The 11698-nt window shown below is 52.4% G+C and overlaps 5 protein-coding genes across 5 annotated transcripts; 2 read left to right on the forward strand and 3 right to left on the reverse strand.

Annotated features, from left to right (window-relative positions):
* Nucleotides 1-93: 93 nt before the first annotated feature.
* BDV17DRAFT_281515 (serine hydrolase domain-containing protein) lies at nt 94-2201 on the forward strand (the record flags this gene model as incomplete). The annotated part of the gene is made up of 4 exons (XM_073760035.1): nt 94-652; nt 704-823; nt 884-1139; nt 1205-2201. The coding sequence occupies 4 exons, from the start codon at nt 94-96 to the stop codon at nt 2199-2201; spliced, it is 1932 nt and encodes a 643-aa protein (XP_073616099.1).
* A 137-nt stretch (nt 2202-2338) lies between these two features.
* On the reverse strand, nt 2339-4713 carry BDV17DRAFT_78567 (rDNA-binding RNA polymerase I transcriptional factor). Its single transcript, XM_073765135.1, has one exon. The coding sequence runs from the start codon at nt 4612-4614 to the stop codon at nt 2476-2478; it is 2139 nt and encodes a 712-aa protein (XP_073616100.1). The 5' UTR covers nt 4615-4713; the 3' UTR covers nt 2339-2475.
* Nucleotides 4714-5420: 707 nt separating this feature from the next.
* BDV17DRAFT_290915 (uncharacterized protein) lies at nt 5421-6164 on the reverse strand (the record flags this gene model as incomplete). The annotated part of the gene is made up of 1 exon (XM_073762014.1): nt 5421-6164. The coding sequence occupies one exon, from the start codon at nt 6162-6164 to the stop codon at nt 5421-5423; it is 744 nt and encodes a 247-aa protein (XP_073616101.1).
* Nucleotides 6165-8776: 2612 nt separating this feature from the next.
* On the reverse strand, nt 8777-10745 carry BDV17DRAFT_78618 (rRNA-processing protein PWP1). Its single transcript, XM_073765137.1, has 2 exons — nt 10352-10745; nt 8777-10298 (listed from the first exon to the last, which is right to left on the reverse strand). The coding sequence occupies exons 1-2, from the start codon at nt 10600-10602 to the stop codon at nt 8936-8938; spliced, it is 1614 nt and encodes a 537-aa protein (XP_073616102.1). The 5' UTR covers nt 10603-10745; the 3' UTR covers nt 8777-8935.
* Nucleotides 10746-10883: 138 nt separating this feature from the next.
* Nucleotides 10884-11675, forward strand: BDV17DRAFT_262232 (COX assembly mitochondrial protein). The gene is made up of 2 exons (XM_073757763.1): nt 10884-11014; nt 11094-11675. Exons 1-2 carry the CDS (start codon nt 10981-10983, stop codon nt 11381-11383), a joined length of 324 nt encoding a protein of 107 aa, XP_073616103.1. The 5' UTR covers nt 10884-10980; the 3' UTR covers nt 11384-11675.
* Nucleotides 11676-11698: the final 23 nt, after the last annotated feature.

Genomic DNA, 11698 nt, shown 5'->3' on the forward strand with positions numbered 1-11698 from the left:
TACATTTAGATCTGACTATATATACCTGCCCGGACAAGCCTCCAGATCCAAGGCGGGCATGCACGAAGCATTTTCCTCAAAGTCGTACTCATAATGCAAGTCTTTTCTTTACTAGCCCTCGCAGGATTCATCAAAGTCTCGTCTGCCCAGCTTCCATCAGCAGCTGAGCTCGCTCCCGCTCCATCATACACTGGCTGTCCCCCAGAGGGCCCTCTCCTTCCTCGCCCAACGGACCTTGCTAATTCGAGACACATCAAGGATGTTGCAAGCAACCTCTCTAAGCAGCTCGACGCAGCCGTGAATGGTGATATTGAAGCCGGCTGGTTTGTCGAGAGTGTTTCCTTCTCTTTGGCCCTGGTCTCTCCCTACGGCACAGACGGTGCCAACGACGTCATCAAGCCGTTCTGGGAATACCATCATCGCGGGGAGAGAAATGAGCAGGGCGTCGATGAAGTCGATGGCGGCAGCCAGTACCTGATCGGCTCGGTCTCCAAGGTGTTTTCCGACTTGATGGTGTTAAAGTCAGGTGTTGATCTGCGGGCTCCTGTTACGGGTTTCCTACCGCAGTTGAGAGATCCTAGGTCCAAGATTCGATGGGAGGATATCACGCTGGAGATGCTGACTGATCATTTGGCTGGCATTCCTCCTAATGGTGAGGCTCACTTTGCCCCTTGGGGTTTGTCACAAGTACTGAACTATCTAGCGTTCTACGAGTTCTACTTCCTCAAACCTTTCCACGAGAGTCTGGGCCTATCACATCTCAATGATTCCGAGTACCCCAGTTGCGGTGTTCTCGGACTTAACATGGGTTGCAATAAAGAACGTACGTGTTTGAACTCCCGGCCGCTGTACTACGGTAGATCAACACTAATTACTATGACAGAATACATACAGAGACTTCTCGATATCGAACAGGTCGTCCCGACCAACTCTCGGCCCATCTACTCCTCGCTCTCATTCGCAATCTTCACCCTCTGTCTCGAAGCCCATACGGGCAAGAACTACTCCCAGATCCTTGAGGAAACAATCTACGAGCCCTTGAATCTTGTCAACTCGGGTGTAGCACCGGGAGATACAGTGAGAGCAGTCATCCCCCCAGGTGTAAGCCAATGGGGAAGTCAATACGGAATCAATGCCCCGTAAGCAACTATCTCCAATCCATAAAATCTGCTAGCCAGCTGCAGAAACAACTAACATTATCCAGTGGCGGTGGTCTTTACTCTTCCACAAACGACATAAGCACTCTCCTCAGCGCAACCCTCAACAAGAGCATTCTCGATACACCCGCTGACGTCCGCCAGTGGCTCAAGCCCCGATCAGCAACTAGCTCATTGAATACCCTCGTCGGAAGACCATGGGAGATCCTCCGCACAACAGACCTCCTCCCATCAAAGTACGCACACACCATAGACATCTACGCCAAGTCCGGCGGCGCAATGGGATACATGGCCCAGATCGCCGCCATCGATCAGTATGGTGTTGGTCTTGCGGTTCTTACAGCCGGACCCGTCGACTCGGCAAGTATACTATACCGCGCTGTCCTATCGACATTCATACCCGCAATTGAGGAAGAGACGAGGTCTCAGGCCCGTCAATTGACGGGAACGTGGACGTCTCGTTCGAATCCCTCCGCAGGTACGACTAGAAGGGATAACAGCACCAACACCAGCAACGAGCAGGCCGAGATAACTCTATCCCTCGACGACGGCTCCGGCCTAAAACTCACCTCGCTAACCCGCGGAAACAGCTCCATCATTGATGCAATCCGAACAATCTGGGAAGCTGAATTCCAGCCCTTAGGATTCGGTGTTCTCCCCGATGGCGACTTCCGGCTCTACCCTACCGAGCTGGAAACGCCCGTCCCAGCTCCTGAAGCTTCCACTCTCCTGGCTCATTTGGCACCGCATAAACATCACGCCCGGGGCTTCGATTTTAACTCCAAGGCCAAACGCATCAATAACGCGCAACTAATCCGCCAAGAATGGCGCATCAACTTCGACATCGCGCCGATTGATGCCGGCAACTCTGATCTCCCCGGTCAGAATGTCGCGACGCAGTACTGCGGTTCTTGGCAGGTTGTGGATTGGATGACGTATGGTGGGATTGGGCTGGATAAGGTTGTTTTTGTTGTCGATAAGAATAGTGGGGAGGTTCTTGGGGTTGAAGTTCCGGCGTTGAAGGGGGGGATTTTGGTTGAGTAGAGTAAAGGGGTTTTATTAGGGCTTGGATCTGAACAATTCCTACAAGGTTTGTTGATTTGTACTATATTTTTTGATCCAGCTCGTCTCGTTTTCTCAAAAAGTGTGTGGCATTTCGTACCATTACTTGGATATTCGATATACAGATATTGTGAGGTTATATATCATCATATATATTTCAAATTTTTTTTTACCAACATTCTGGTATCACATGATAGATATGCTGAACATATCCTTTTATACAAGATTCAAATAAATGCTCAATCATCTCATTCAATCATTCATCATCTGTCTCCGTCCCATCACTATACCCGTCCTCCTCATTCTCAGACCCCTCCTCAGCCTCATCACTATCATCATCTCCATCCTGATCATCCAGCCCGGGAATCCCACGCCAATTAACGTAATCACCCTCTAGCCACCGCCGACTCCTTGGCAGCTGGTAGGGGTCAAACGGGAAGTAAGCATCAAGCTGATAACCCAGATCATCACCGGCGCGGGTCTCGCGCTCGACCTGACTAAACCTTGGATCCGCGAGGGCCGCGATATTGCGATACGTCGACATACGCAGCCGCTTGTTCGTTTCGAGGATTGTAAAGACGTAGATGAAATTGAGGTGTTGGGACATGCGGGCGAATTGGGAGACGATGGCGGGGGAGCAGACCTTTAGCGGGTTGAGTTTGGAGAGGATGGCTTTGTGGAGGACTTCCTTGATGGAGGGGGGAAAGGCGATGTCTTCTGGTTCGAGTTCGTCGATTTGCTCGGGGGTGTCGCCTTCAAAGGCGGCGATTGTGAGGTCGCGCCAGCGGAAGCAGAAGATGTAGAGGAGTGCTTGGGCGGTTGAGTAGAAGGGGCCGAAGCGGCGGAGGTCGGGGCCGCGACAGGAGGGTTCGTAGTCGAGGCGGAGGGTGTTGAGGTGGGTCCCTAGGAGGTCGAAGACGTCGCGGATGACTTCGCCAGAGATGTGGGCGCCTCGGGCGACGAAGCTGGCGAGGTAGGCGGCTGCGGATTGGCGCAGGATGGCGGGCTGCGCTTTGTTGAAGATGAGGTGGATGCACGTGGCGGCGAAGCGGTCGACGAGGGTTGGGGAGGATTGGGAGAAGTGGAAGAGAAGGAATTGGGAGTGGCGGGAGCGGTAGGTGGGGAGGATGATGGTTTGGAAGTGACTGAGGAGGAGGTCGAGCGCGTTTTCCTTGTCGTCAAGGGTGCCTGATGTGAAAGGGGGTGCGTAGTAGTCGAATAGTGTGTCAATCATGCCGTCCAGCTTGAGTATGTTTTCCTTGATGGTCTTGAGCCGCCGTGACTCTGGCTCGACGGAATCATCGCTCATAACGGAGGCGTTATCATCGTCATCGTCGTCTAGATCTTCGGCGAATATCACGGCTTCTGGAGAGATGTCGTGAAGAACGTCCTCGCCCTCTTCGTCCTCGAGTTCTTCCATGTCCACTTGGATCTGCACATCGATCTTGACCAGCTTTTCTGTGATGAGGGCGAGAATGTCCGCTTGGAGCTCCGGAGCATATCGAATAACCCTGACGAGGTTTTGCGTGTAGGCGATGTTGGCCTTTGCTGAATCGATATCGAAAGGGAATTGAGAGGATAAGATGGGAGATAATGACCCGCTTCCTGAGGGTACAAGCTGCATAACGTGACGCAGTGCCATATGAACGCGTGTGTAGGCTTCGGCGGGGTGGACGTGCGGATACCCAGGGAGTTTCCCCGTGCCTTTAGGAAGCTCGCCCATGTAGTTGGTCAACATCTTAAGCACAGACCCCAGATAGCTCCCCTGCGCTGCCGCAAGGTTACCCAAAAACCGGATATACAGCTTGATGTACGACTCGTCGCGCCCGAGCCACTCGCTGTCCAGCACTGCTTGCACCAACCCATTGCAGCTGCGATCCAAGGCCGCCACATTCGACAGGAGACCCATAAGATGATGTTTCAGTGTATTGTGTGTAGGTACATTTGATGGTGGGATGCCATTCGCATCCCGCCGCCGGGGATCAATGGTGAACACCTCTTTGACGCGGTCGTAAGCCTCGCTGTCGCCGCCCGTAACATGCCGTTGGATGGCCCGCCGTACCTCCTCTCGCACCACAGCGGCGCTCTTATCCGTTGTCCCATCGCTTCCGGCTTGCGTCTTGTTGCTGTATGGAATCTCGCGCATTTCCACATCCTCATCGAACTGGACCCGGGTCTTTTTCCGGGGACTGGGCAGGGCGTCTGTGTCGGAGGCGATGGATGATGCGGGGGAAAGGGAGAGGTCCAGATCTTCCATCCTATGCTTTATCCCGGAAGCCGACGTCGGTGTTTTAGAGGTCTTCAATATAGAAGCTGGAGACGACGTTGCTATCATTTTTGAAGGCGTTCGTAGTCCCGTCGCTGGACCGCGCAAGGCGCTGGCGAGGGAGACCATGGGTAATAACACAGAAAAGAAATTCTAAGCTTTTGAAGAAATAGAGGCAGTGCCTGCAACTGCGATTTTTGATGCGCTCCAGAGGGCTCCAAAGGGCAAACAGAAAGAAATAGAAACCAAGCACACGACACTGCGTGACTACAAAGGTTAGGCGCTCTGGAAGGGGGGATGCAACGAGAGCTTCATCAGTCCGTCCATCACACGCGAGGACTCATGGGATCTACTCCTATGTGTGGACTGGGATGATAGCAGGCTTTCAACGATAAGACTGAGCACTGAAGGAGGAGGGAAAGGCGTCGTTGACCTCAAGAAAGTCGAAGCGGAGAAGCAAAAGTGGACTCTGCTCGATTTTTTCTGTGGGGCATTGGAGCCTGAGGCCGCAACGACTCGTGACCAGCGCGTGATAAACGCGACCCTACATCTTGCCTTATTAGGCTATATTGCTACTCTTCCCAGATACTTTTTTTTTTAAGCTGTTCTTGTGGTATTTGCTTCCTTTCCATTCATTTAAGATCTAGAACCACCTAACCGTCTCCGCAAAAACCTCCTAAAACAGCCTCCACCGGAAGCATTATACAGCATCCATAGCACATCACAAATAGAATCACACGAACAGAAAGACAGTGTGAGAGTATTGTACCGTAGCAATACCTCCAATGGTATATAGCGAACAGTAATCAGAACAAGAGTAAGTGACAGGTCGTAAAGAGTGAAAATTAGTTGGTCGTAAAAATGATACCGGCTGGAAACCGAGTATCAAGCCTCGTCCTCCGCAGGAGTTGAGAGGTATTAGGCATTTTTAAGGTTCATAGCCATGTTGTGGAAGCCATCGGGCCCAGCCGATCGTTGAAGATATTGCCGTAGAGATCTTCGATCTCCACAAGGTAGTCGTCCACTGAAAACTTCTTCAGTCCCTTTCTATGCAGGATTCGCTCCTCCTCGTCGAAAAGAGGCGCGCCTCCGAACTCCTCGACCACCTCGTTGACTTGCTCCAACTCTTTTCCGAACGGATGTGGATCCGCATTGAAATCCTCGTAAGCTGGTTGCGACGGGACATTGCTCGGGGGAGTTTCGCGCCTGAGAGAACGCTGGCGTGCCAACTCCTGGTGGTTCCGCTTGGTGTGGGATAGCGCGCGCCGAGGGACCATGGGTGCGTCGTTCGAAGAAGTCGTTGAAGACGAGGATCGCGGGTGGCTTGTGATGGTTGCTGACCGTTTCGGGAAATATCCTGAGAGGGGATTCGGTTCGATGGGCGAATCCTCAGGTGTAGTGAGCGGCGATGGAAAACTGTGTTGAGAGAACGAAAGATCCGAGTCATCGGGCGATTGCAACGACGATGTGGAAGACGAAGACGAAGACGAAGACGAGTGAAGATCTGGAGCGTTATAGGCAAGCATGTTTGTAGTCGATAAGAGTTCCACCGGTGCGGAAATCTTGCCTCGCTTGATTGTACCGGACGAGAATTTGACCTGACCGTCGCGGTAAGGCATCGGCGAAGACACCTCAATACGCTTGCTGCGCTTGGTGAACGCTCTGGTGAGACCCGACATGGCGGATGATTGCAAGTATATCGAGTGCCGAAGTCGAGTTTCTGGAACAGGTTTGACAATAAATGTCCCTATTGCCTTGCTGTTTTCCTGCTTTTGGAGCCTCCTAATGATTGTTTGCGAGTGCTTTCGATGGATATTCCCTAAGCGGGGAAGACAAGAATGTGTGATGGACGATTGCGGATGCGGGGATTCGTAAAGAATGGAAGATCAGTCAACGGATATCCGTTATCAGATTCGGACGTAGTCTCGTAGACAGAAATCGTTCGATGAATCAATGAATGGTCGCAGGAGCCGAATTTCCCTATTTTTCTCTTTTGCACAGCAGAAGAGAGTCGGTAATGGTGTTTCGAGTCTTCTCAGAAGAGTGGCTGCCTGACTCAAGGGGTGTCGAGTTGCTGCAGCAGCGCAAGATTGTACAGTGAAGATCTCGGCGGACAACCAGGACTCGCCAGAGAGAAAAAGAGGGTTGAAGAATATAAAACCAGCGACCAGGAGCTAGATTAAGGAGAGAATCTAGGACACTCCGATCAAGGACTGGAGAATTGGAAAAGAGAGCAGACGGAATCCAGGAAGGAACCTGGAAGAGAAGAGGAGGGAAGGCCAGAAGCGAGGGAGGGCGGGTGTTGAAGACTAAGAACAGAGGCGACTCGGGACTCCACGAGAGAGCGCAAAGGGTCTCGGCAGCCTGAACTCTGGTCGGGCCAACTTGCCCCCGTCGAACCGCGAATCTTTGTTCGACTCAACGCCCCGAGCCAGAGGAGACTCTACTTAGTCGTAGTTACTGCAGGGTCCTTCTTTCGCCTCCTTGGGATAGTTGCTGAGCGATTTTCGATTTTTCACCATGAACCATGGTTTGGCACTCTCCAACCCCATGGTTTGGCTAAGGCTGAGGCCCAGGGCCTCGAACTTCTACCCAAATTTACAGCGAGTTTTACAGCGACGAGCAGATGCCGCTTCTCCGACAGGCAAGACCAGACGACAGGGCCAGCTGATACATCCACTCGGTGCGTCTTCAGCTTGTAGGTTGTCACACTTCCACGTCCGATCGTCATTTGGAGGAGTCAACTGAGAAGGTGACGTCCTGAATTCAAGGCGGCAGATAACCAATATGGCTCTCAACATGTAATTGGCGGAGGCCTGTCGGACGACAATCAGACTTCATCAAAGCCGACCAGTCACGCTGTGCCGGGTCAGCCTAAGCAGTGCACCGGGCTCGGTTTGGCGCCAGGAACGGCATGGCGGCGGCCTCTGGAAACGCCAATCTGCTTCAGAAGTGGGGGATGAAACAGCCATTTTCCACCGACTCGTCTCAGACTGATAAGACTTGCTCCTTGGGCGCTGCATCCATTTCGCACCGGCGGAGAGCATCGTCATCGGCAATATGCGAGGGTCGTGGACGTGGAAGTCTCGACCATCTGCGTCATCTACAGATATGCACACAACCTGAGAAAAAAGCAATCGGGTGTCATCTGCTTTGCTGGCCAGGGCCAAATCATCCCGACGCTGTTGAACCTGAACCTGGGAACCGTGGTTTAGTGCTGGCTAGACAAGTCGCTCGCTTCCCCACTGTCGTGGGGCGGTCCCTGAAAAAGTGTACTCCGTAAACCATAGGGCAAACCCACGGTTTGTCCCGGCCTGGACACGCTGTGGGCTGGTTGAGAACTACATGGGGCAGTCGGAACTCATATTTTCAACAACCCAGGCAAGCGGACTCGTCGGACCAGGAACAGCTGTAGGAACAACGCATCCAGCAAATGGTTCATGCAGCTGAAGAGAACTGCCGCGTCACACGATTGATCGTTTTGATTACTCACTCCGAGCGATCACTGCCCAGAACCACATCACGTGCCTCTTCGTAGCCCTTGGGCAAGGATGGTCCAGTATCTGAAACTCTGCTCTTATGCCGGTTCAGGGAGTATATTTTAGGCTACAATATATCGTACAGAACCCATCTGGTTCTTCTCTGGCATAGGTTCGGCGAAACGTCGAGCTTCTCTACGTCTTGCTCAACCTGAGCGGCATCTCGAAAATTGTCTGTTCTACCTGATTGGTCTAGGTAACGAGCGGTTTCATTTTGGGACTGGAGAAGCCCAGGGCTACTATAGGACGAGTCCTGATAGAATCCTATGTATATGTCGAACTATAGAAGATATTGTTGTTCTCACGGGTGCTTAGCCTATTGTAACCAGAGGGCAACCATCCTAAGTTAGGGCTATTGATGCCCACCTTGTCCATCTTAAGCCACCACTCAAGATTCTCCTCCATACATAAGGCCGGAAACTAAATGCGCTCACCTGCATGTCTTTCTTACCCTCTAGTATAATCCCATTCTTCCGAGAGCGTAGCTCGCTCGGAGTCAGCAATTTGCGAAGAGCCGGCGCCGTCTTTGAACGGTGAATTTGTAAACCAGGTAATGCCGTTCGTCATACGGACAGATTATATTGCTTGTTTAGGGCTTTGAAGAGTTTCGGGAGCGTAGAGGAACCAGGAAGTAGACATTTGTGGGTGTCTCGCTGATCGTGCGAAGGGAGAGATGGATCAGCGAGCGATGACATTGTTGGAGACCATGAACCAAAAACAAGAATTCATATGAACACTATAATAAAGATCAGGAGATGTGGAATAGTGCATTTATATGGGTATCTCAACTTTTATTGATGTAAACTAACGACTAATCAGGTGCGCTATATAAACCAGTCATGAATCTAATATAGCCGCCATTGTATCGAGTCCGCAAGTCTCAAGATTGGACGTATCCTTGGCTTGAGAATTTAATCCTCATCCATCGACTCCCAGCCATCTGCACCCCCGGCAACTCCAGTCTCCGGCGCACCATCATCATCCGACTCATCCTGATCAGGCTGCATGCCCACCATACGCTCCTTCACCTCGCCCTGAAGTGACGGCATACGCCCGACGAACGCCCTCCGCACAGCTCCATTGGTAGACGTATCCCAAACCTGCACAGTACCCTTGCTCCCGGCCACAGCCAAGCGGAAGCCAACCTCAGAGTCCGGCGCAAAAGTCGTCGAAAAGACCTTGCCGACCTCCAGTTTCCGGGAAACGACCATGCTCGGCTTGTCGTTTTCCACGTTCCACAGCTTGACCTGCTTGTCTGTTGAGCCTGTTGCCAGGAACCCGGGGATGGCGGGGTTGATGTCGAAGGAGGAGACGGAGGAGTCGTGCGCTTGCAGCGACCAGACAGGCTTGGAGTCCTTGGGTGTCGCGGGCACGTTGCGGATGTCGTACCGGTAGACCATGCCGGCGTCGGTCGTGACGTAGAAGAAGTTTGGGTCGTGAATGTCCCAGCGGACGGTCTCGACGTCGGCGTCGACTCCCCAGCGGGCTTTGGAGTCGGGGGCCCGCATGTCTGCAGCGACGATGGTTCGGTCGTAGCTACCGCTAAGGAGGACGGTGGATTCCTTGGGGTGCCAGTCGAGCGAGCACACCTTGTCTGTGTGGTGGCTGTACGATTTTGCGGCCTTGGCGGTGTTCAGGTCCCAGAGCTTGACGGTGCGGTCGGCCGAGCCGGAAGCGAGGAGGTTGCGGTGTTGTCGGTTAGCAGCAAGGGCGAGGATAGAGTCGACGTGGAACTCGTCGTTCGCCTTGGTCTTCTTCTTCTTGGATTTCTTGCCATCGGCTCCTGCGTCTGCGCCGCCCTGGCCGAGGATGGCATTCGGGTACATCGAGTCGACGACATCCAGATCCCAGACTTCAATATCGGGCTCCATTGTTCCAACAGCGACAAAGTTCCCTGCCGTGCTGCCACCCTCTGCGGACTTGCCGACGGGGAAGTCCAGCCATTCTAGACATAGCGGGATAGCCGGCAACATGATATCGTGATGGACGTAGAGGTTGTCCGCGCTGTCCTCGTAAACGTAGACCTCCAGGTGTGCCACCTCGTCCTCGACCTTACCCGCCAAGAGCAAGTTATCCGTCGGAAGAATCTGCAACTCCTCGCGCTCTTCATCGTCCTCATCCTCGGGGACAACAAGGTACGGGTCCTCCTCATTGGGCTGGTGATAAGCCAGTGACTTGACGTTGCCGAACATAGTGATCTTCTCGCCGTCCTCATCCACCTCGTCGCTATCATAATGGTCTAGGTCGTATTCTTTTAACTCGTCATCGTCGTCACTGTCTCATAGTTAGCTCTTACACCTTCAGCTACTAGACATAGATAAACCTACGTCGTGGTCTTCTTTTCGGAATCCTTCTTCTCATCCTTCTCCTGCGCATCGTCCTCATCCATCGCCTCGTCATCCTTGTCTCCAGAATCATTACCTTGAGCAGCACTCAAGTCTTCCCGAGCATCTTCAAGCTGCATCCGTGCAAGCTTCGATATGCGCTCCATTTCCTTCTCGTCGATTTCATACTTTGTGGGAAATTGGGCCGCGACGCCGCGCCGCACCCAGGCTGAGGTCGTGATCATGGACGACATCGTTGAGTAGAAAAAGAAATCCTTAGCTCAAAAAAATGGGAAATATTAGAGAAGGGAGCGCAATCCACTGTCCAGACTCGATGCGGATAAGCCAAGCAGAAATCACCCAACGGCTCTCCGAAAGTGAAATGCACTTCTAATCACCCCTCCACCTTGTTTTCCGTAGATTTTTTTTGGGCGGGTCCTCGTTTACATCGGCAGAACGTCTGCCGACGGCCTCACCGATAATCTCACCGCCCATTGATCGTCCGACCGGGATTCCAGTTTCGGGATCTGGATGCAATGACCTTGACCCTCCAGTTGCTACTGTAGGTGAATCACTACTGAAGCTTCCATATCATCAATTGGACCAAAGTCAAACCCAACCCCTCCGCCAAAATGCATTCCCACCTACACACCCCCTACAACGTCAGTACGTACTTCACTCACACCTTCAATCCAAATCCAAAAACCCATCTCCGAATCCCCGCTAACCACTTACCAAATTTCAGACTGCGAAGAAATAATGACCGCGCTAGACGAATGCCACGCAAAGGGCTTCCTGCACAAAGCTTTGGGGAACTGCAACGACATCAAGCGCGACGTGAACAAGTGTCTTGCGGGCGAGCGGTACGAGCGAGCGAAGCGCAATAGGGATGATGCGCGCGAGAAGAGACGCCGCATTGAGAGGATTTGGGCGGAGGAGAGGGCTGCTGCGATGGGGGGTAGTGCTCCGGGCACGACTGTTCCTGGCTCTGAGGGGAGTGCGGCTCCTGCTTCTGGCGTGGGGGCGGAGAAGTAGTAAGGGGATCGAGGAATTCATGGAGCTGTTGGAGCTTGGAGCTTTGCGGTGAGGGAGTTACTGGGTACCTCCTAGGAGTATGTGTCGTTGTACTATATTTGCATGATTTTGGAGTTTGGGAGCTTGATTTTTATGGATTTTTTGGGGACTTACGGTCCGTGTATCTATGGATGATGGAGATGGTATGTATACTTTGTGCTCAAAGGTTATGAGTATGATTCGAGAATGTACGATATCTGCTGCATATGATTGTGCTTTGTCCAACCCAAACGCCATACCGAGTGGATAATATAAACAGGAAACATGGGTTCTTTT

Source organism: Aspergillus undulatus, assembly GCF_047715775.1.
Source record: "Aspergillus undulatus strain CBS 261.88 unplaced genomic scaffold BDV17scaffold_21, whole genome shotgun sequence".
NCBI lineage: Eukaryota > Fungi > Ascomycota > Eurotiomycetes > Eurotiales > Aspergillaceae > Aspergillus > Aspergillus undulatus.